Source organism: Mytilus trossulus, chromosome 12, assembly GCF_036588685.1.
Source record: "Mytilus trossulus isolate FHL-02 chromosome 12, PNRI_Mtr1.1.1.hap1, whole genome shotgun sequence".
In the NCBI taxonomy this organism is placed as follows: Eukaryota; Metazoa; Mollusca; class Bivalvia; order Mytilida; family Mytilidae; genus Mytilus; species Mytilus trossulus.
This window is the reverse complement of record NC_086384.1, coordinates 39,863,153-39,886,976: the sequence shown is the minus strand read 5'-3', so window position 1 is coordinate 39,886,976 and position 23,824 is coordinate 39,863,153. Positions and strand designations below refer to the sequence as shown.

The following is a 23,824-nucleotide window of genomic DNA, read 5'->3' as shown; positions in this document are numbered from 1 at the left end:
CTCCCCCCAAAAAAATTTAAAAAACGCCAAATAAAAATAATGATATGTGGTATGATTCTCAATAAGACCAATCATTCACTTGTTTATTTATTTATTATCTAATAATTAATTTTTGTTTATTTTTTTCAACGCTTCAATAATATGAATAGGAAGTAAATATAATACTTCCAAGGTAGAATGAAACAAAAGAAATTTAATTCAGACTTGTTCTATCAGACGTTAACTTTTAAAAGACCCATTGAACAAAAACAAAAAGATTTTTTTATCACCAAATTGTATTTACAAAATCGTTATAGATAGAAAGTTATTTAACGTTTGGTGGTTCATAAGTGTAAGTATTTTATACTTTTTCTAATCATAAATTCATGTTATGAAAACTTATAATTCTTATATTTTAGTTCAAATACAACAATAATGAAATCATGAATAATCACATCAAGCTTAGGTTTGTGGAGATATTTCTATTTACGAAAGCTTTGAGAAATCCCAATGTGAGTTCTCAAAGAAAAAAGGAGTGTCATATTTTTTGAGGAGTAAAAGTGGGAATATTTTTGCAGATCGAATATTTATTTTCCTTGTTGATAGGCGGGGTTAAATATTTCCTAATCGGACAAAATTAAAAACTTGAGTCACCAGGGTCAGTATTAATAATTTTAAACACTTTTGTATTTTTTTTAAAACATTGGGGTTTTTTTCATCTCAATTGATGATAACCCGACAACAAAAAACGGATTTGGAAATATCTACGTTATTTTTAGAAATGCATTGCATAAAACGAGTGCTGTCCTTTATATAATAGACTGCATTTACATGTTTTAAAAATCTAAAATAAAGCGTACAATCGGTGCAGGTTTGGTGAAATTAATTGTTCTATTTTTTCTATACACAACAAAATCATCGGATATGCAGATACACTAAATTTTCCCCAATATTGCAGCAATTACAAGCTATATTTCACGTTTTTACTTGCTTTTCCATCACTGAGTACCATAATGTCATACAACAAAGTAGGTATCCAGTAAAAAAAATCCGGAGTAAAAAGTGGGTAATATTTAAGCGTATAGTTCGTTAACATAATTTCTAATGAGAAAACCGCGCGGGTACTTTGTAGGGCATAACTAATGAAACTTTTACCATTCGCTCAAACACTCGTTCAGTGAAATAAAATGAGACATTCAAAACTCACATCTTCAAACAAAACAGCTAAAACAGCCATGATCAAGACGATAAAAACACAAACAACACAAAAATCTAAGCAACACGAACCCCACCAACAATCGGAATAATGGCCGACATGCATGTGTTGTTTTAGATTTACTTTACATCGATCAAATACTGGTTAATGTGTACTTCTTTTTGTTTATGGCGACACATAAAATTAATAACAATATATTATTTTTACAGTCATTGAACTTTGATGTGATGGCCACCCCGTTAATGGTCGTTGCTATTGATTTTGGGACAACATACTCTGGATACGCTTTTTCGACCAGATCCGACTTCTTCCGAGAGCCTCTGAAAATCCACGCCAATCAAGCTTGGAACTCTGGGAAAAAACAACTTCTTTCTTTGAAAACTCCAACGTGTCTTTTATTGGGAAAGAACAAAGAAACTGTGGCATTTGGATACGAAGCAGAAGATGCGTACGCAGAACTTGTCCTTGACAACAAGCATAAAAATTATTACTACTTTGACAAGTTTAAAATGAGGCTTTATGAAAACAAGGTATAAATTCACTGAATTAAATAATTATAGTTTCTATGCCTAATTATCTATAACATCTTTTAAATGATTGAAAAATGTAATGTCAGCAATGAAGAAGTCAGGAGAAATAGAGAACTGAAGAAGGTCAATGGCCGAAATGTCTTAAAGAATTGGTGTATTGATACAATTATATATACATTGGAGGTCTCTTGTTTTTGGTTAAGCCTAGAGCTCAGAGTTAGGCATGTAAAATTGAAACAAATAGACTCGCGAAGAGGGAAAATACCTGAAGGCATTGTTAATTTATGCAAACATATATATATATGTCTAATTTTGCAATTATACTTACATTAAATATGAATTACAGTTAAATTTCTTATAATTTAGCATTATAACAACTGGTCTCGGACCAGTTACCGTCAATAACCAATTACCGTCACTGACGGTCAGTTTCCAGTAACCGTCACCTGCTGTTTCACTCAATATTAAACGGAAATGGTGTAAATATCAATATCCTGCATTTATTCCGCCAACCTACCTGTTCTCTCGTCAATTTTTGCATGCAATATTTGCGACTGCACGTTCCATGAATAATTAGCAATAAATACAAACTTTATATTTTTTTGCGGATAAATAATATCTTGATTATTTTCAAAATTCAAATATTTTTTTCATATTAAGGATGTGAATTGTGAGATGGAAATTGCTGATATTGTTGGCAAGAAAATGTTGGCCACAGAAGTTTTCGGGAAATCTATAAAAGCTCTTTCTGACCATTTTGTTGACTTGCTAAAAACTGAAGGAGTTTCTATAGAATGGTCAGAAATCCAATGGGTTCTCACTGTCCCTGCAATCTGGTCAGATAAAGCAAAACAATTTATGAGAACGAGTGCTGAAGTGGTAAGTCTGTCTTAGTCAATATTAGTTAGATGAACTGTTACTCTTATAATGTATTAAAGTACAGATTATAAATGCCCCCGCGTTGCACATTTTTTATCTGTCCAAAGACAATACCTTAACAAACAAAAAACTTTTTATTAATACCGATATCTTACAAGAAATACAGTACTGAGATCGCTAACAATGTTTTTTTCTGTTTCCATGCGGCATAACTCCTGTAAAGAAATGTTGGTCAGCACTTTTCTAAAAGCCTTGCTGATATATAAAATTTCAGTAATATCTTACAATAATTGAGCAATTGAAGGCAAATTCAACGCAATTTTTCTTTAGAATTTACATTTCTAAGGGACATAAGCCCTTATTTTCGAGCTCGTCTAAAGAAATGGCCGATATAAACCTTCATTTTTAATTTCATAATTCTACCAGAAAAGCGTTGTGCTGGAGACAGTACACATGTATTGACATATCATATAGAAAACTAACGTCTTTTAAAATATAACAGACTGGTGAACCATAGAATTAACCACTTCAAAATATATGATGTTGACCATTCAAAATCGTAATAACAAATATAAGTGCATTTTAATTCTTGTTTTCTAGGCAGACATAAAAGGTGGTAACTTACTTATTGCTCTTGAGCCAGAAGCTGCCTCTATCTACTGCCAGTATTTACCAAAAGAGAAACTGACAGGAAAAGACAACTCTGTAAATCTCGGTGATGATGGGGTGATATACATGATAGTTGATCTCGGAGGTTAGATTATATTAAGGGGTTTACTAAACATACTTGGCCAGTACTACGAAAACTAGGGCTTCAATCAAAAACGTAAAATAAATACTGCGAGTTTTTTTTGGGAAGATGGTTTGCTATAAAATTCATATAAATCATGAAAAACATTCAAATGATTAGCAGCAGATGTCTACGTCACTGTCTTTTAAACAGTCCTTTGTTTTCAGTAGGTCATACATGTAGACATATTAGAACCGTTAGTTTTCTTGTTTGATCTGTTTTACATTGTCTTATCGGGGCCTTTGATAGCTGACTATGCGTTATGGGCTTTGCTCATTGTTGAAGTCCGTACGGTGACCTATAGTTGTTAATGTTTCATTTTGGTCTTTTGTGGATATTTGTCTCATTGGCAATCATACCACATCTTCTTTTTTATTTAATCATAAATAATTCAAAGAAAAATCCATTTATACTTTTATCTGGTTTTATTTTGAAGGTGGCACTGCGGATTTAACGGTTCACGAAAAACACAGAGACGGAAGTATAAAGGAACTATGTCGTGCAAATGGAGAAGACTGCGGTGGTACTTCTGTTGATGCCGCTTTCATCAGGCTGTTTGACAAAATCGCAGGGTTTGCAATGATCAACAAGCTTAAAAAGGACGATCCGTCATCATATTTGGATCTTACCCGAGAATTTGAAACAGTAAAACGCAAAATCGACTCTTCTTCCACTGGGAAAGTAAACTTTTGTATACCGCTCTCTACCATAAACTCAATTTGTAAAAAGCAGAAGAGATGCGAGTTAGAAGAACTTATCCAGAAGTCCTCGTTCAAAAACAAAATTCTCATCAGAGGAGACAAAATAAGAATTGATGCCGACCTAATAAAATCCTTGTTTGCAAAACCAATTGAAAAAATCACAGCTTTAGTGAAAGAGATGAACACGCAATTGAAGGCGACTGACATACCTTTGATTGTAATGGTCGGGGGGTTTTCCGAATGCAAGCTTATTCAGAGCGCATTGAAACAAGCATTTCCAAAGAAAAGAGTTATTGTTCCTGAAGATGCTGGAATATCGGTGCTGAAAGGAGCTGTTTTGTATGGGCATCACCCAGAGTTCATAGCGAGTCGTGTCATCCGGTATTCTTACGGAACAGATTCATACGTAGATTTTGATCCCTTCGTTCATGACGCATCTCGGAAAGAAATTATGCAAGGGAAAGAAAAATGTGAAGTTTTTGACTTTATCATACATCAACATACACAGGCAGTGATAGGTTCTGAAATTCAGAGATCATACTTCACTATGTATCCATTTCAAACTGCAATGCCGATAACACTATACGTAAGCACCAACGAAAACCCAAAATACGTAGACGAGGAGGGGTGCTCCAAATTCGGCGAAGTCGTTGTAGATATACCACATCCTTCTGAAGAAAACCGCACAGTGATAGTCAATTATAATTTTGGCAAGACGGAATTAACCGTGTCTGCCCGAGAGGTAAAATTTGGATCATCATGCAGAACACGTATTAAACTTTTGTGAAAATGGATAAAATAATAAACTGTCAATTAATTTTCAAAAATCGAATTTGATATCCTCTAATCAGTTGTATTGCTATCCAAAATATAAAAAAAATGTGCTTAGAGGATATGATTTGTCTAAAAAATGAAATTATAAGGGAAGAGAGCGGTCTTGCAAATTTATGGAAATCAAAATTTAAATGCAGTAACCAAATGACTTAAAAACTAACTATTTTTCAACAGTAAGTTTAATGAAATATCGGTGATTAATAGAACTATATAACCCGGATATATTTTAAAGATTTTTGTACACAGGAACAATGAGTCTTTGATTCATTAATTTCGTGTCAGTCATGAAAAACTATGTATTTCAAAATTTATTTATAACAAAATAAATATCGTTCACAATATGAGATTTTTTTAATCAATTCCTCCAAAAAAGTCCTGATTAGAGAGCTGATTGGCTTTTATTTTTTTCGTTCAGCATAAAGTGACCTCGAGGTGCCTCAGAAAAATCTCCTCTATCATAAACTGTCACTCCCTGTACAATAGTAGATTGAACAACGCCTTTAAGTTCTTTGCCCATATATGGAGTTATCTGAAAATCAATTTTGGCATATTGGTTTAATTCCATTTCAATTTCTTTAATTTCTTTTAATGATTTAATTTTATTTCATGTAGGAATTCTTTGATGTTGTGACTCTTTTTAAAAATGTATATGCGTTTGTGTTCCATAATTTATTAATGTTTGCTAGAACGTTCAGTTGCTAATATTTCATGCATATTTAGTACAAGAATAAATCGACAATGATTTCAATATTATAGGAAGGTCGTGCAAAAAGAAAGACGGAATATTTGGATTGATTTGGAAAATAACGCTTTGTTGGTTAGTGTAAAAGTTTTACCAGACAAAGGACACATACGGGCTCTTAAACAGAAAGATGTTACAAGAGCTATTTAACGTGCAAAAAGCTTGGCATTAGAATATAGGTAAACTCATTGTCACTTTAATCGTGGATACCAGATTTAAGACGGTACCGGCATATTTGAATGCATACTACAAACGCAAGTATTCACAATATTGGTTCAAATAAATCTGTATGGTATTCGTCATTCCAGAAAAATTTGTGGCGCATTACGTTTCAAGTAGATTTTCAACCAACTAGTTTTTTAAACTATTTCGCATATCAAACAATTGAATTAGCAATTGTCGTGCAGTATCCGAAAACGCATACTTTTAATCTGATGTTAATTTAAACCAACATATGAGATTTTGACACTTATGTGTGCGTGTTGTTCTATTGACGTATATTCACATCTCCTTATAACTAAAGCCGATATACCAACTGAAATGTACATACATCTACATAAATGTTTTTTCATATAATAATTACATTAGATGTATGTTTCATTATAATACTTTATTCTGATTGGCTATCTGCGAAATTGCATTACTCAATAAAACTTTTCATTCATGATAACACCTGGTCCCACAATAAAGTGCACAGGTGAATTAAATAAAACAATTATAAAATTCGTGTTTTCATGAGCATAGCTGAAAAATGTAATTATAGATTAATAACTTCATAGGGTTGACAAAGCACTTCAGTCAACGCTTTTACACCCCAATAAAGTTACAAAAAGAAAGTTACACTCAATTCTTATAATACAATACCTTGTTCTTGAAATGAAGATTCTTCTCTGTCACCTGCAAAAAATAGAGAACATATAATGAATCAGCTGTCCAGTGAAGTAGAAAAATTTATAATGTCAAAATGTCATCAGTGAATGAAAATTGAACAATTTCCTCCTTAAACTTCAAGATATATTGAAAAAGACAGACTATATTCCAAATATTTAAATCATTGGGCCATAATAAATAATAGGTTTGTTTGCCCAAACGCTGCCTACCCAGAAAAAATATGCCTACTCAAATTCTTTTATTGTCCTGATTTGAAGAAGTTTTTTTTTAATCAAAAAGGCATGAAGACTAATAAACATCTGATACTTCAATTTCTTTTTTGAAAAAAAAAATAAAGAAAATGCCTACCTACCTACCCACTGTCTCAACCTTTGGGTAGGGTTTGGGCAAACCAAAATATTTGTAAATGTGGCCCTGTTCTGCAAGTAACATTTTAATTACCTTAAATGTTGAATCAGGATCCCAAACAACAAAATCAGCATCATATCCCTCCTTAATGGCCCCTTTCCTGTGTCCAAGATTAGCCATTTCTGCCGTTTTTCTGCATAGCAACTGCACTAAGTCTACTAGGGTCATGTCATGTCGAAGGCAGTTTGTCCAAAATAAAGATAGACCTGAAACAGACGTATAGTTCTGCTGTAAAATAAAGCTAACCATTTACAGTAACATTTCTCTGACACTAATACAAATAAGAGGTTTTGATGGTAACAAAAAAAGTACAAATTTCCCCGAGGGTATCACCAGCCCAGTAGCACTTTTTGTGCTGACATGAATTATCATTGATATGGTTATATTTATAAATTAACTGTTTACAAAATTTAGAATTTTTGAAGTACTAAGGCTTTTCTACCTCGGGCATAGATTACCTTAGCTGGATTTGGAAAAACTTTTAGGAATTTTGTTCTTCAATGCTCTTCAACTTCGTACTTTATTTGGCCTTTTGAACTGTTTTGAATTCGAGCGTCACTGATGAGTCTTTTGTAGACGAAACGCGCTTCTGGCGTATATACAAAATTTAAACCTGGTATATATGATGAGTATATTTAATTTTACACCCAACATTTTTTCCTACTGGAGAAAGTAAACTTAAAAAACTACTTATGGTGGCAATTAAATTCAAATAATATGTTTTGGTATTAATTCTTATAAAATAGCAAGGTGGTGCCCCACTCACTAGCACTTTTGAAATGAGGGGTAATTGCTCTTCATTCTAACTCCTTCGCTTTTTTATAATACCTACATGTAGCTTATAAACTTTAATGAAAATACAAGTGATCAGAAAAACAAGTCTCCTCTGCCTCAGACAATGAATGACAACAGTGGTTTGACTGTCGTCTGCCTCAGACAGTGAATGACAACAGTGGTTTGACTGTCGTCTGTATAGTATCTATCAAAAATATTGTCCTCTTTTCTAAGATTTTTATATGTTTAATGTTAAATAATTCACGAAGTTGATTACAAAATCAAAGATGAAGCAGACACAATATACCGGTACTGTCTCTATAAATAGAATGATTAACGCAGTGTACAACTAAAGATTGAATGCTTTATCACTTTTGTTTCTGTTTTGTATCACTGCTAATTTAACCGAATTAACTTTTCACTTAGCTAACAAATTAAGTCCCGAGAACGGAGACAATTTACCCAAAAGCTAAAATGCACCTATCAATGTCCGGTTTTATCGTTGTTATTTTATCAAGTGAAACAAACAAGTATCCGTCACTGTGTTAAAGCTTTCCAAAAGTAGGTAGATATACATTTTTTTTAATTAACTCAAAATTGTTTTCCTTTTGAGTCTGAGGCTACTGTAAAACAGTGTTATAGTAGTCTCAGCTTGAGTATACGATGGGTTATACACCATTCGCTTACAAAAGGCAACTTCAAAGTACAAATAAACTTCAGGTTAGGAATTTAGAGGCAGCAAATAGAAAAGGTAGCGAAACTACACAAAATACATATTCAAAAATTTGACTAAAATCATGAAGTATAGAAAAATTAACTTCAGCAATATCTATAAAACAGACATTGTTGGCACCAATCCTAATTCAGGAATCTGATGGTCAGTAGTTGTCGTTTGTTGATGTGGTTCATAAGTGTTTCTCGTTCTGTATATAGATCAGACAGTTGGTTTTCCCGTTTGAATTATTTACACTAGTCACTTTTTTGGGCCCTTTATAGCTTGATGTTCGTGGTGAGCCAAGGCTCCGTGTTGAAGGCCGTACTTTGACCTATAATGGTTTACTTTTATGAAGTGTGACTTGGATGGAGAGTTATCTCATTTGCACTCATACCACATCTTCAAGTCTGATATCTATGAATTCCTAAAGTGTTAGCAATTGTTTGTTTATACCCACTGTGTCAAAATTACATTAAACGCTTCAAATTCTTTGTATTTGTTAATTATTTCTCACACCCCATTATCGGCTATCACTAAACTATCGGATAAATACATCTTCACTAGCCAAGGGGTTCTGTTCAGTTCCTTCCTCCATCATGTGTTCGCTGTCATGTACAGCAGTTGTTCCGACTGCCGTTGCAATAAAATGGATATTGTTATCATGATTTTGATTTGTCACGTGTGTAACCTATTGTATCTCTCGTATATATAGCCTGTATTATGATCATGTGATGTGTGTCTGCTTTTCTTACCTAATTGTACTGATGCAATGCCTCCCCACGCGCACAGGAAGTCACCTGTGTCTAAGACTTTCAGATCAGCAGTACATGGAGAGTGGTCTGACACAACCATATCAATGTGTCCATCCTTTAATGCCTCCCATAATAAATCCTGAAAAACAAAATACAATATCTTAAAGTTAATATGTACCGCCCATTATTGTTTGATGGAATGTGTTTATTAAACGCCATGTTCAGCACATTGTATATATACGGTATCACGGCGACCAAGGTTTATAGGAAGGGGTAGACGGATCACTGCAATTGAAACTACATAAACTACTTGATATTTATTTATTCTTTGGAGAGGGATGAAAAATTAATATTATGAGTGTTATCTAACTAGAGAAAACAAAACACCGTACCTAAGACAGGATGATTAAGAATATGCTATCAACAACGAAAATAAATAATCTGACAAACAAGACTGAAATGCATACTTCATTCGCAACCCATCTGTCTTTGTGGTAGCTAATAAAAAAAGCATACGCTGCCGACATCGACTTATACATGTAGTATCTGTCGTCCATTAATAAAATCAGAGCGAACTGAGTGAGAAAGATTGGTATGAAAGTGAATGATCGTGTTACCTAGAAGGGCTCTGTGATTAGGAAATAAATAATTTGAATTTGTCGTCCATCAATAAAACCGTACTAACCTGGTTGCTCTTGCCTCTGATTGGTGGACAACATTTATACTGTGTAGCGCCATCTGGAATCGTTTCTGCCTCTAGTGATAAATAATGGTGACATGTCTCCACTGTGAGAGGAGCACCTGCTTTCCTAGCTTCAATAATTATTGGAAGGGCTTTGGCTGTCGATAAGTGTACGATATGACATCTTACTCTGAAATTAAGAAAGATTATGGTAAGAACAAGAATGTGAAAACAAAATTATAAGTTAAAGAATACAAAATAAAAGGAAAAAAAACAAAAAAACAATCCACATTATTAAACCTACACAAAACACTCTCGATTAGGGAATAATTATGAACTCATTAAAAAGCGGGATTGAACTCGTGTTTTCCGGTAGTAAGCTGTCTGTCAGACATTTATAGGCTACAGGATTCTTGAATCGGACATGCAAAGACAAATCAGGTCTTAATTCCGTAAAGAGCCGTTTTAAAAAGCAATTTAACATAGGAACGGATGTGAAAATTATCCTTGTCAAAATGTTTTCTTTGAATTATAAATGAAATATTTTGTTTGGCTTAATGTCTGTCAAAAACTCATGCGTGACTAAAATAATAACATTTCACGAAAAAATCAATATAGCTATGTTTGCTTGTCCTAACTCTACCTATTCAGAAAATAGCTGCATACCCAGAATCTTGAATTGTCCTGTTGTGAATTTACATTTAAGACCTGTTGGTGACCTTCCGCTGTTGTTTTTTCTATGGTCGTGTTGTTGTCTCTTTGATACATTCCCCATTTCCATTCTCAATTATATTCTTTTAATCAAATAAGCCTGAAGACTACAGGTAAAACTCAATTTCTGTTTTTGCCGGAAATAATCTAACTACCTAACCACTGCCTCAACATTTGGGTAGGGTTTGGGCAAACCGAAATATTTTTAAGTGTGCACTAAAACGATCCTTGCTGAGATTCTACATTCCTCTATGCATTCATCTATTCCTTCCTTTTCTTTTAACAATAACATGAAAGTATTGTTTCTCATCCACTTACCTATATTTCAAGCATAATTCACATACAAGTTTGATGGCTTCAAGCTCCATTTGGTCGGGTCGGGATTCTAAAAAGGTTTCATATTTTCTAGGTTCTGAAATCAAAAACAAATACAGATGCATAAAAGAGCGGAAAATCATTTTAAAATCAAGAAAAAATACATATTGGAATTTTAATGTCTGTCTAATTAAATCAATGGATTATCTAAACATATTCTTGTTTAACATAAGTGGTTCTTTATTGTAGCAAAGCTTTAATCAGGCTATATTCAAAATTAAATTCAAATTTGAAAAGTATTGTTCAGCTGTATCATTTCAGCATGTATCGAAATTATTTAAATTTGGAAATGTAAGTGTGACAACTATCGATTGCCAGAAAGACAGGATAGTGGCACAAAATTCTGTAATCAGAGATATTATGCCACATTTGAAATTCCGCTATTATCAGCGACGCTATCAATCATATTATAATCGTCCTATTTCAAAATGGTAGGATAAATATTATCCACATTGAACAAATGTTAAAGTAACATTCACACTGCCGATCAGATCAACTCGATGATCCCAATTGTCCAAATTTCCACGACCAAGCGTGACCAAATTATTGATCGGGCCTGTTTAGAACCTCTACCCGACTGCTGTCCGACTGCACACGACCATAACCCGACCATTCACGACTCCATCACGACTCAAACCCGACCACTAATTAACTACATATTCGATAATTCCGACAAATTCACGATCCCTATACACGATCTTTACTTGGCTGGCTAGACCAAATCAACTATACTCGATGTCAGCCTGATATGATCTTCACAATACCAGATCGATTTGATCGTGGGGTCGTAGGGATAGTCGGGCATTGGTCGGGTGTGTACAATTTCAGTATAAAAAACATCTGATTTTGTTTTTGTATCACCCGCTGCAGCGGAGGAGGTATTTATGTTACCCTTGTCCGTCCGTAAGTACGTATACGTACGTCCGAACAATACGTTTCCGTTCTCTAATTTTATTTTGCCTCAACCAAATTTTATGAAACGCAATACCATAAAACAAATATCAAGTGCGAATTGAGGTAGTGTCATTTTACCGTTCTTGATTAATGACTCATTATAACGTTATATCAGGGACGTATATAGGTCCTTGGTTATATGCAAGCTGGGGCATTATCTGTGTTCAATGGACACGATGTTCATTTACCAGTTTAGATTCAGTAGTTCACAGAAGGTCTGAGTTAAATTATACATTTAAAATATCTATATGAAAATAAAGCAGTTGGATTGTTTGGCAAGGTGGTTAGGGCTTTAGGTAGACTGGTTAACAGCTCTAACGGAGATCAAGAGGGCATAAAAAACTAACAAAAAAGGGGTAGACAGCAAAGGGTGCCAAAAAGTCTAGATAATGCAGTGGCTGAAAAGGCGAGAACTGTGTTGGCAGTATAAATACTTATCACAAAAATACTGAACTCCGAGAAAAATTAAAACGTAAAGTCTCTAACCAAATGGCAAAATCACAAGTATAAGAGACTTGCAGGAGTTGAACAAACAGGACCCCAATGGTTATAAAAACTTCCTGAAAGTAAAGTAGGACGCTGATTTGTAATGGCAGTTTTACTGGTCTTTTCTTCAAAATGAATTTTGTCACTAGATTAGTACTGATGATAGATAGCAATATGCATAAATATTACCATCCCCTTTTCATCGCTTTCTTATAAATTAATCCTACTGTTTTTGTCATATATGTGCATGTATGTTATCATTATTTTCCATAGATCTAATACCCAATAGTTGAATGGCTCAATATAATTCTTAGGGTATCTATGGCAACAACCTGCCTTTTTTTACTACTAATGTTGCAAATAGGGTTAAAGATGTCACATATTTTTCCAAAATTTGACATAAAAAAAATCTTGAATTTCAATCCCCTAGAGGTTGCCTTTTTTGAAACTGTTAACATATATTTATCCCGAATTTAAATAAAAATCATTTGTCTTTCGTCACATTTTTTTAAATTGTCTCAAAAAGCGTATGAAAAAATTGTTAACATTCGACCGTACGGTGACATATAGTTGTTAATTTCCGTGTCATTTTGTGTCCTGTTTAGAGTTGTCTTATTGGCAATTATACCACATCTTCTTTTTTCTTTATACTACAAAATTTTCTGGGCATACGGAAAATACGAACAGTCAAACAAAAATAGCCCATTAAACAGCTAAAATATAATATTGATGTACTTAAAAACTAACTTTTAAGGCTACATTAGTCATCAGCTATTATAATTTTGAATTTTAATGCACAATTACCTTCCTATTTGAAAAATCCTCTGGGGCCAAAATGCAGACTCTACATCCCTCCCGAAACACCTGCAATCATCCCAGGTTTTTTGGGTTTCGTGTTGCTAAGTTTTGAGTTTTTTATGTTGTGTTATGTAAACTTCTCAACTGTTTGTCTTCTCGCCGACTTTCGTTTTCCACTATGGCTGTGTCGGTTTGACCTTTGAGTTTGATTGTTACTTTGGTATCTGTGTTTTACACCTCCTTTCAAAAGTACAGACGCGTACTGTACACAGAGGAATTTGTGTACAGTTAAAAATAATATGACAATATATTATTGCAGAAGCAAACTTATGAGAGTTAATCAAAGCTGCACAAATATTTAGAGAATCGTGTAGCAGTCATGTATACTCGTGTATGGCCGAGTAGGGATCGAAGAGTGGTCGAATGTGGTCGCGTAGAGATCGGGTATTGGTTGATATAAAAAAAGAAGATGTGGTATGATTGCCAATGAGACAACTATCCACAAAAGACCAAAATGACACAAACATTAACAACTATAGGTCACCGTACGGCCTTCAACAAGTTGAGTTGGTCTGAGATGAAAAACATATAGAAGTCGCAGTGATCATGAAGCGATCGGGCATTTAAAGTGTTAATCTTGACCACTTATCGTACAGGTTTTCGTTGATCGGGAAATGATTGGATTTTAGTCGAGCAAAGATCGAAATGATCTAGTACTGTTCGGTAAACTATTTGTATTCCAACCGTACTCGACCTCTACATGATCCTTTCCTGATCAATTCGATCGCTACTCGACGAATTTTCGATCTTTTCTCGAGTGACTGGCTTCTCGATCCTTACTTTGCCCCAAAGATGGTCCTCAGGTGTAAAAAGCGTCAATTTTGACGTTTTTTCGTTCTTTTTCTCGACCTGTAATTCCGAGAGATGCTAATAGATGCATCCATCTGTAGTTTACATGTAGCGTGGACACCAGTGAACACTTTTATCACAATAGTTGTGAGGTCGGAGTGAAACTGATCTGGGTTCATCAGTGTAAAGAAGGTCATTTGCACCCACCAAAATTCACAAAATTTCGGAATTTTTCCAATTTTGAACTTTAACTGGACTTGCAACCGGAAGAAGTCGTCTCCTCGGCTTATTTTGATAATAAACACGACCAGTCGTTATGTGCCTTTAGGCAGCAACCATTTGATTTTCTGGGGGGGGGGGGGGGGGGGGCTATGTTTTTTTTTCTGTGCAAACTTTTTTTTTCGCCTTCGGCGAAGAACAATCTATTTTTTTAGCGACAAACCGAAAACAATTTTTTTCTTTCAATTTTAGCATTACATATAGTGGCAGCTGAGGGTGAAACAAACAATTTTTTTTTCTCAGGGTCCAAAACAAATTATTTTTTTCACCAAAACAAAAAAAAAAATAGCCCCCCCCCCCCCCAGAAAATCAAATGGTTGCTGCCTTAGGTTAACAGTATTTGTCAAGGTTTCAGTCCTCTGAACTCCGTGATTCAGAGCTTGAAGGTAAGCCCACCCCTCCAAAAAACCCAATTTTGTCCGATATAAAATTTTGAAGTTCGTACTTGAGCTCAAAATGATTATTAAAAGTGAGAAGCATGACATGAATAGTTTCAGATTGAGAAAACGTGTGTACACTAAGAATTAAATGGTATTACGATGACCTCTAAATGTATGGAGCGCCATTGATGCCAAAATAACGGAAATCTGGGTACGGCAGTAATATTACGGCCCCCGCACGACAAGGGTTAAATTATTTTTACACATGCAAAATATGATAAATTATCAAGGATATTCTCATCTCTGTAACGTTGTTATTTGAATAACAATAATAAATATATGTCTGTCTGTCAATAAGACTAGTTGACTCGTGATAGGATCATAACTTATACAACGTGTATTAATTTATTTTATTTTCGTGGGTACCAATTTTCGTGGATTGCCAATAAATTGGTCTCTTCGTGGATATGTGATTTCATGGTTTTGACATAGTATGCAAACAATCTAGTAGAAACTTTGTGAACATTTTAATTCGTGGTTCACCTGTACCTACGTAAACAACGAAAATTGATATCCAACGAATAATAATGAATCCACATTACTACGATAAACAGGCAAATGAAACAATAAAAACTTTACCTTTTTCTATGTAGGTACTTGAGCCACATCCACAGTCTACCTCCGCATGGAACTGTTAAATATTAAAAATGAAAACATAAAAATGATGATAATTCATCATCTTAGATAATTACTAGGGAACATGTCTATGCTGTGTTCTAACACTCCCAAAGATAACTATATGAAAAAGACAACGTCACCGTTTAGTATTCTTTTGACTAACTGCAAAACCTTTCCAAAGTTGGGTGTCCGTTTTCTTGCTTTCGAAGAATGTATTAAGTCAAGTGTGGTCAGAATGGGGACTTTAAATCCGAAGTCTCTTGTAAAGAGAGCGAAATCATCTGCATGTTAAGAACCCTTGCACAACTCTTTAAACTGTCTGGAGGTGGCTTACTACGGGATTAGTGTTACATTGTTTTAAATGCATGTGTGTATGTCTTTTAAATGTAATACTTGGTCTTGACATCACAACGAGGCAGCGGTCGTGGAAAGCAGGCGTAATAGTTTTAAATATAATCGAGCGTAGCAAGGCGAAACCTTTTGTCTACTTTTATGCCAAAATTAATATTTTGTTTTGATCAAACGTGGACATGTTATCATCTTTTTACATACCAAAACAACTGCTGATGTTCCCTGAAGAATTGGAAATGCTTGTTCTAAATCAGATCTATCAACATGGGGAAATTCGTCCACACCACTGTGTATCAGAAAACATTTAAAGCCCATCACACCAGCATTCAGCATTGGTACTAACTCATTCTGTAAAAGTAAAAAGAAAATACTTAATATTAATAAAGGACTAATTGCTTCATATGTACACCACTGCGTGCATTGGAAAACATTTAAATCCCATCACACCAGCATTCAGCATTGGTACTAATTCATACTGAAAAAAGTAAAAAAGAAAATATATCTTCCCAGGGACTAATTGGTTCGTGTTTACAACACAATGGCCAATGCATATAAGAAAATATTAATATCCCATTATACCAGAATTCAGCATTGGTACTAAATATATCCACAGAGTTAACAGGCGTATAATTTTGTGTGGCAGACGAACAAAAAATCGATTGAATTAAAAAATTGAAAATGCAAAATAAGTACGAATTAAAATTGAAAAGTATTGAGTGCAAAATATTCCGAAACTTAATTGTACAGTTTGATAGAAGGTTAGTTTTTTTCTCTAAAACTGAAATCTGAAAACGTACCTGATTTCCTGGAACGATGCCGCCCCAGAAACCAACATCTACGTAACACTTCCCAGCAGCCTCTGATAATTTCGTTGTGAAGGCTGGTAATGTCACAGTTGACGGAATAGAGTTTCTGCAAAATAGTTGTTAAATATATCGACCAATTTGCTATTTTAAAAGTTTATTTGATTTTGATCATAGCTGAGGAACAATTGAACTATACCTTTTGAAACCCTTTTGGATTGGCACGTGAAATTTGTTAAAAACAAATTACCCTGGACTTTCCTACCAAACAGTTAAATCCATGCTATAGAAGGGCGCACGCATGGTTATGCGAGATGTATAAATACGCAGCCACGAACGGTCGGAGTGTGGAAGTCGACGTTGATCATATCGCATCAAACCGTAGGTTGGTCCCCTCCGTAAAACATTCAGTATGACTTCGGAATATACAAATATTATTATTGTCAAGAATTTCAATAACGACCGGGAAACAAACCGTAGCTTACACGTCTTTTGTTAACGATTACTTTTAAATAAGTTTACACAACCTCATAATTTTTTTCAAACTTACAAAGTGATATGCATTCTTATTTTTCGTTTTCAGTACTATGATTAATTATTGACAATAACAAACATGACTTGATAAATGATTGGGAAAAGATTGTGACATGAAGTTGTTATTTCATTTATTTTTATTACATGTTAGAAATGTCATGGTTACATTGTACTTGAACACACATTTCAATTAAATTGAAGAATGTGTAAGAATTCCCCGAGGATTATATATTTGAAATAACAGAGCAGAAAAATACTGAAATATGAAGAAAAAAATAGTTGAAAAAGAGCTAGTATAAGGGAAAATTAAAAGAATGGTCAGCCTCAAAAAGAACCTTCAATGATTTTTGGAAAGATTAGAACTTGTTCTAAATCTTTACTTAGGCACCACCCTCCTTAACAACAGGACAGGTTAGCTACTGTTACTAAATGTATTCACACTAAAATATAGTTCCCTATGGTTCTCATGAGTGTGCACATAATACACAAATAAACTAAAAAACTGGGTATATTATTGGAGCAGTTCATTCAAGAATGCATGTAATTAAGGTGTGTTGATGTGCAGGCTTTTTTATAAAGATTTTGATTAGGTAACTGGGTATTGATCCACTAGTATGATTGACAACTGTCATTATCACTAAACAATTAGAGACAAGGTGGACCTTTAACTAGAATGCCCCACCTCCTAAATTGCCAATCAAATTGACCACATTACCTATCAACCTCAGTCTTACATAATTATACAGACCCTTCAACACACATCTAATTCTTAATACACAAGTATTTGACCTCATAATTGAATACACAAATGTGTATATTAGATGTTTGATATTTATAAGGATGATAGATTTATTTATTGCCAATTACTTTTGATCTACATTACATAAAGTGATTCTGTAAATTATATCTGAAAGATAAATGAATAATGGATTAACAAGATCTAAAAAATTGAAATATGAATATTAATATGAATATATAAAAGGTATTCAAGTATGGCCTATAATTTACTTGATAATTATCCAATAATCATCTGTAATTAATCAACAATTTAGATTAGTTCAATTTTGGAAAGATTAGAACTTGTTCTATATCTTTACTTAGGCACCACCCTCCCTAACAACAGGACAGGTTAGCTACTGTTACTAAATGTATTCACACTAAAATATAGTTCCCTATAGTTCTCATGTATGTGCACATAATACACAAATAAACTGAAAAAACTGGGTAAATTATTGGAGCAGTTCATTCATGAATGTATGTCATTAATGTGGTTTATTCCTTGAATGCCAACATCCTTTGATCTACCGACAATTTACCTGTAAAATTATGTTGGCATTCGAGGAATAGGTGCAATAGTTATCACAACAAAAGTGGATGCTTTTCAAAACAATCATTCTAATTAAACAGAAAGGTAAATTCCAGGTAGTTAAATCACATTGACTTTCATGTTTGTAAAAATGTTGAAAATTCATTCAACTGCTTGAACCAATATGCTCTTCTCTAAACTTTGAAATTGTTGCATCACTAGGTCTTTGGACTTTAATGCTTTTTTCAATATTTCTATAGTTTTGTGTGCTGTAATTTTCTCCTATTTTATTTGATGGAATTTCTCAGAACTTTGTATATTCTCATACTTTTTTCATAGCATAAAAAGAAGAACTTTTTGAATAATATTTTTGTTTGCAGACAGAGAACACAGAAAACAATACATATAACATATTAAAGTAAACAGATAAGCAGATTGAAAAAAGCACTTTAAATCTTCAAATGTGAATGTTGCTGAATATTTTATACAAGCCATTTTCATTTAACTGTCTATTACAAGTGTTAAATTTAACAAACTATTGTTTAATCAAAAAAGTTAATAAAGTGTATATTTACTAATAAAATATTTAACATGATATGGATTTAGATGATAAAATCTCTAATATCCTTTTTTAGATTGAAATAATTGTATTTTACTATAATTTCTTTTTTTTTTTTTTTAAATATGTCTTATGTTCAGAAATATTTCCATTCCCAAAATATTTATTTTAATAAAAAGTAGTAAAAATATTTTTATTTTCTTAAATCTATAGAATTCATGATACTTTTAACCCCAAAATCTTCTATATTTTCTTATCAAAAAGTGATTAAATGTTGCAATTTTATCAAGTTCTCTAGTTAAGTTTTACAGTTTAATACTTATAAAATCATTTAAATAGTTATAAAAACACCTATTGTTCTTATACAAACATCTATTGAAATATTTTTGTTGGCATTCAAGGAATAGGTAACATATAAAATGTTGGCATTCGAGGAAGACACCATTAATGTGTGTTGATGTGCAGGCTTTTTTAAAAACATTTTGATTAGGTAAGTGGGTATTGATTCAACTAGTATGATTGACAACTGTCATTATCACTTAACAATCAGAGACAAGGTGGACTTTTAATTACAATGCCCCACCTCCCAAACTGCCAATCAAATTGACCACATTACCTATCTACATCAGTCTTACATAATTGTACAGACTACTCCAATATGCATCTAATTCTTAATACACAAGTATTTGACCTCATAATTGATTACACAAATGTGTATATTAGATGTTTGATATTTATAAGGATGATAGATTTATTTATTGCCAATTACTTTTGATCTACATTACATAAGGTAATTCTGTAAATTATATCTGAAAGATAAATGATTAATGGATTAGCAAGATCTTAAAAAAATGAAATATGAATATAAATATGAATATATAAAAGGTATTCAAATATGGCCTATAATTTACTTGATAAATTTCCAATAATCATCTGTAATTAATCAACAATTTAGATTAGTTCACTCTTTTATCAGGAATTGGCTTGAATATTGAATTTTTATTAGAAGTCAATATATATTTTTGCAATCAAGAAAGAATCCACATTTCAATAATATTAGTTTTTTAATTAGTTTACGTTGAAAAATAAAATTGAAAATGCCCTGTGTTGAAAAAAACATTAAAATTTGATCAAAAGGCACTCTAAAACTTTTAATTTTCAATGCCATATAACCTCTGTTTCAACTTACAAAATGCCCCAAAACAACATTTTTAGATTATTTTTGTTGGCACTTTAAAGCTTTTAGCTGTTCGTCTAAATTTATGTCTTACAAGGATATTTGGTAACATTTACTAGAAGAATTTTGCATTTTTTTGGTTTTTTTTAAACATGTTCAGAACCGGCAACATAATTTCGATAAGATAAAAACTGCAGTTTAAATAAAATTGTGCAAATTTAGAGACCCATATTATTTAATTTGAGCTCATTTATCCTCATACTGGAAAAGCAAGTTTCCTTCTAAAGACCTGCTGTAAATGCAATTTTCAGCAATAGTGCTTTATAAATGTTCATTTTTCCCTCCCATACCTTAATATGAAATAATTCAAACTACTCTTCTAATCTTTCTGTGAGTAATATCCATCACTTTGATTTTGTCAGGAATTGGCTTGAAACAGTTTTAAAACTTATAAACTTTTAATTATTACAAACCATTGTTTATTAGTTTATTTCCCATCAATCATTATGTCTATTTTAGTCATTTGAATTGTTATTAGAAGTAAATATATATTTTTGCAATCAAGAAAGAATCCACATTTCAATAAAAGAAGTCTTTTAATTGGTTTAGGTTGAAAAATAAAATTGAAAATGCACTGTGTTGAAAAATACTTAAAAATTTGATCAAAAGGCACTCTAAAACTTTTAATTTTCAATGCCATATAACCTCTGTTTCAACTTACAAAATGCCCCAAAACAACATATTTAGATTATATTTGTTGGCACTTTAAAGCTTTTAGCTGTATGTCTTACAAGGATAGTTGATAACAATTACTAGAAGAATTTTTGCATTTTTTTTTTTTAATCATGTTCTGAACCGGCAACATAATTCTGATTAGATATTAACTGCAGTTTAAATAAAGTTGTGCAAATTTAAAGACTTGTATTATTTAATTTGAGCTCATTTTATCCTCATACTGGATAATCAAGTTTCCTTCTAAAGACCTGCTGTAAATGCAATTCTCAGCAATAGTGCTTTATAAATGATTATTTTCTCCCACCATACCTTAGTATGAAATAATTGAAACTACTCTTCTAATCTTTCCATGAGTGATATATATATATCCATCACTTTGATTAAAACAACTTCCCTGTGCTCAAAATCAAATAAGCTGGAAGTTCAGAATGGTGGCTTGTATGTCACCAACACTAAACTCGATATACAATTCATGATATATGGCTATTCCTAGTAAATTATTGCAACTTATAAAATTGCATCTTAACTTCAAACCAGTGAACATAGAGCTCTGCAGTGAACACAAAAGCATAAAGATGAAGATGGACATAACAATAAACAAGAAGGACCATCTGCACTTATTCTAGAAGTCCTATAGAACACAATATTGCGGCTCACATTGGCATGGAGTGGAATTTGAAGCCAGTTGTTATTTGACGTACAGTGTAGTTTACATGAATACAGTAAAATTATACTAACAGCGGCATATCTACAATTGTGGTTACACCTCCTGCCGCCGCTGCCTTTGTGGCTGTCAAATAGCCCTCCCACGCCGTCCTTCCTGGCTCATTCACGTGGACATGACAGTCAACAACACCAGGCATTATCAACTGGTCGCCAACATTGATGATCTAAAAATGAAACTATTTTTAAAGTAACAGATAATGAAAACGTTTTATTATTTACTGACCAGCAACACATCTTACATGCATATTCTGAATACGAAGCGGAACAATATGAACATGGCATTAACTAAATATTTTAAGGTGTTTTACGCAGATGAATTAAAAAAAAGAATGTCATAGAAGTTTTGTTTCTGTTAACGAATGTTCAACCAAAACTTCATGTTCTCGTTATCTGAAGCTTCAACCAATTAGTGGTTAGTAACACGTTCGGTAATACGTTAGAATGCTACAACCTCAAAGAATTTATATGGAGTATATTTATATGACCCCATTGAACCCATCTGTTTTTCATAAACACCAACATATGATAGTACATAAAGGTGTCTTACGATTTCAATTCCCTGCACAACTAACCATAAAGAATTAAAAGTAAGTACTGTAACTCAAGATTTTTTAAAACTAGATAATAATTAGTACTATAGAATGAAAGTTTATTTAGAATTAGTTAAAGCATATTTTAGTTCATGTCAGACATGTAATCGACGGACAGACGGGCAACCGTACACCATAATTCGTTCCGTAAACGGGCGTATAAAAACTTAATAAAATAGATATTTTAAAAACGTTAAAGATCGACAGAATAAATGCAAGACAAGAAAAAATATATACCAGAGATAAATCTTTTGCCGCTTAACAGGTTCGTAACATTTAATAATACCTGGTCTTATTCAAGGACAATGTTAAATAGGACATTCTAAAATAAAATATTTATAACGATAAAAAATATCATCCAATATAATAAAATTCACAACAATAGAAACATAACCTAAATATTAAACATTGTTGAGATCTAAACTGACACTGCACTTGTAACTGGTCAATTTGAAATATGTGTTACAGTTACAACACAAGCACATATACATACATATATATATTTATATAATATACCTCAGGCACGTCCGATTTCGATATTTTAGACCCATCTCCAGGTTGTATGCTAGTAACTTTTCCATTGTCCACAATTATGCAAGCAGGAATTATTTCATTTTCCAGAAAAACCCGTCTGCTTACAAACGCTTTTCTTGTTGACATTATTACTTTCTCAATGTGTGCAAACGTGTTAATCTATTTTTAGCTATCGATCGAATCACTGCAGGAATGATTATAGGAGAAATTTAAAGATCCGTTATAATAGATTTTAAAAAGCAACAGGTAAGGTAGCAGGGGCGGATTTAGGCGGGGCGTGGCGGGCGTGCGCCCCCCCCCCCTAAAATTTGCAAAGCATGGGTTGTCTTCAACATATTTAAGTATCAGAATAGACCATTCAATCTTTTTAACATTCAAAGTATGATATATAACAGTCAGTTTAACAGAATCAACGTGATTACTAACCAACTGACCTACGCTTTATTAAAGTTCTAAAGATAATTTCAAAGGAAGGTGTCAAACGTGGAGCTGCGTTTGATGACAAATATAATAGGTTTTTAGCAGTTAAAGTAAAAACAAATGTTATATTGTATATATGCGGTTTTTATAATCAATTTGTTAGATAATCGAAGTTCCAAAACATCCCTTACTCACTTTCACAATTTCATCATGACAGTCACACGGTCAAGAAAACAGTGAGATTCTTTTATAATATCCGTAATGAAAGATAGAAATACTGTTCCTAGCTAAAGGTTAGTTTATTAATTTGTTTCTCTTTGTCTTTATTATTTATTTCTCACTTGCAACCTAAATATTTAGCAGAATTCTGTATCGTATTACTGTATTCTTGGGATCCCAACTTGCAAGAAAATAAATATAACTGGTTAAATGCATCTCATTCTGATTTTAGTTGTTTGTGGCGAACACAGTGAAGTCTGGCACGACCTCCGAAAATAAAAAAAAGTTAAAAAAAAAACGAAAGTATGAAAGGACAATTAAAAATCGCTGGTAAAAGTAGAAATTTTCGTTTGAAAAATATATTGGTCAGGTCTTCAATAAACGTGTTTCCTTGTGTTCTGTCTCGTCTCGCTTTGCGTCCGTCTGTCCGCCCGATTATCTGTAGATTGTTGTCAGGTGTGGATTAA

General features: G+C 33.0%; 2 protein-coding genes across 2 annotated transcripts; one reads left to right on the top strand and one right to left on the bottom strand.

The window, feature by feature from the left end:
- The first annotated feature begins 283 nt into the window (after positions 1 to 283).
- LOC134692067 (heat shock 70 kDa protein 12B-like) lies at positions 284 to 5,193 on the top strand. The gene is made up of 5 exons (XM_063552430.1): positions 284 to 331; positions 1,405 to 1,725; positions 2,386 to 2,604; positions 3,205 to 3,358; positions 3,831 to 5,193. The coding sequence occupies exons 2-5, from the start codon at positions 1,423 to 1,425 to the stop codon at positions 4,880 to 4,882; spliced, it is 1,728 nt and encodes a 575-aa protein (XP_063408500.1). The 5' UTR covers positions 284 to 331; positions 1,405 to 1,422; the 3' UTR covers positions 4,883 to 5,193.
- Positions 5,194 to 5,224: 31 nt separating this feature from the next.
- Positions 5,225 to 22,871, bottom strand: LOC134692066 (allantoinase, mitochondrial-like). The gene is made up of 11 exons (XM_063552428.1): positions 22,701 to 22,871; positions 21,607 to 21,758; positions 16,552 to 16,666; positions 15,956 to 16,102; positions 15,365 to 15,416; positions 10,923 to 11,016; positions 9,897 to 10,083; positions 9,212 to 9,350; positions 7,004 to 7,176; positions 6,536 to 6,568; positions 5,225 to 5,458 (listed from the first exon to the last, which is right to left on the bottom strand). The coding sequence occupies exons 1-11, from the start codon at positions 22,842 to 22,844 to the stop codon at positions 5,309 to 5,311; spliced, it is 1,386 nt and encodes a 461-aa protein (XP_063408498.1). The 5' UTR covers positions 22,845 to 22,871; the 3' UTR covers positions 5,225 to 5,308.
- Between the last annotated feature and the right edge of the window lie 953 nt (positions 22,872 to 23,824).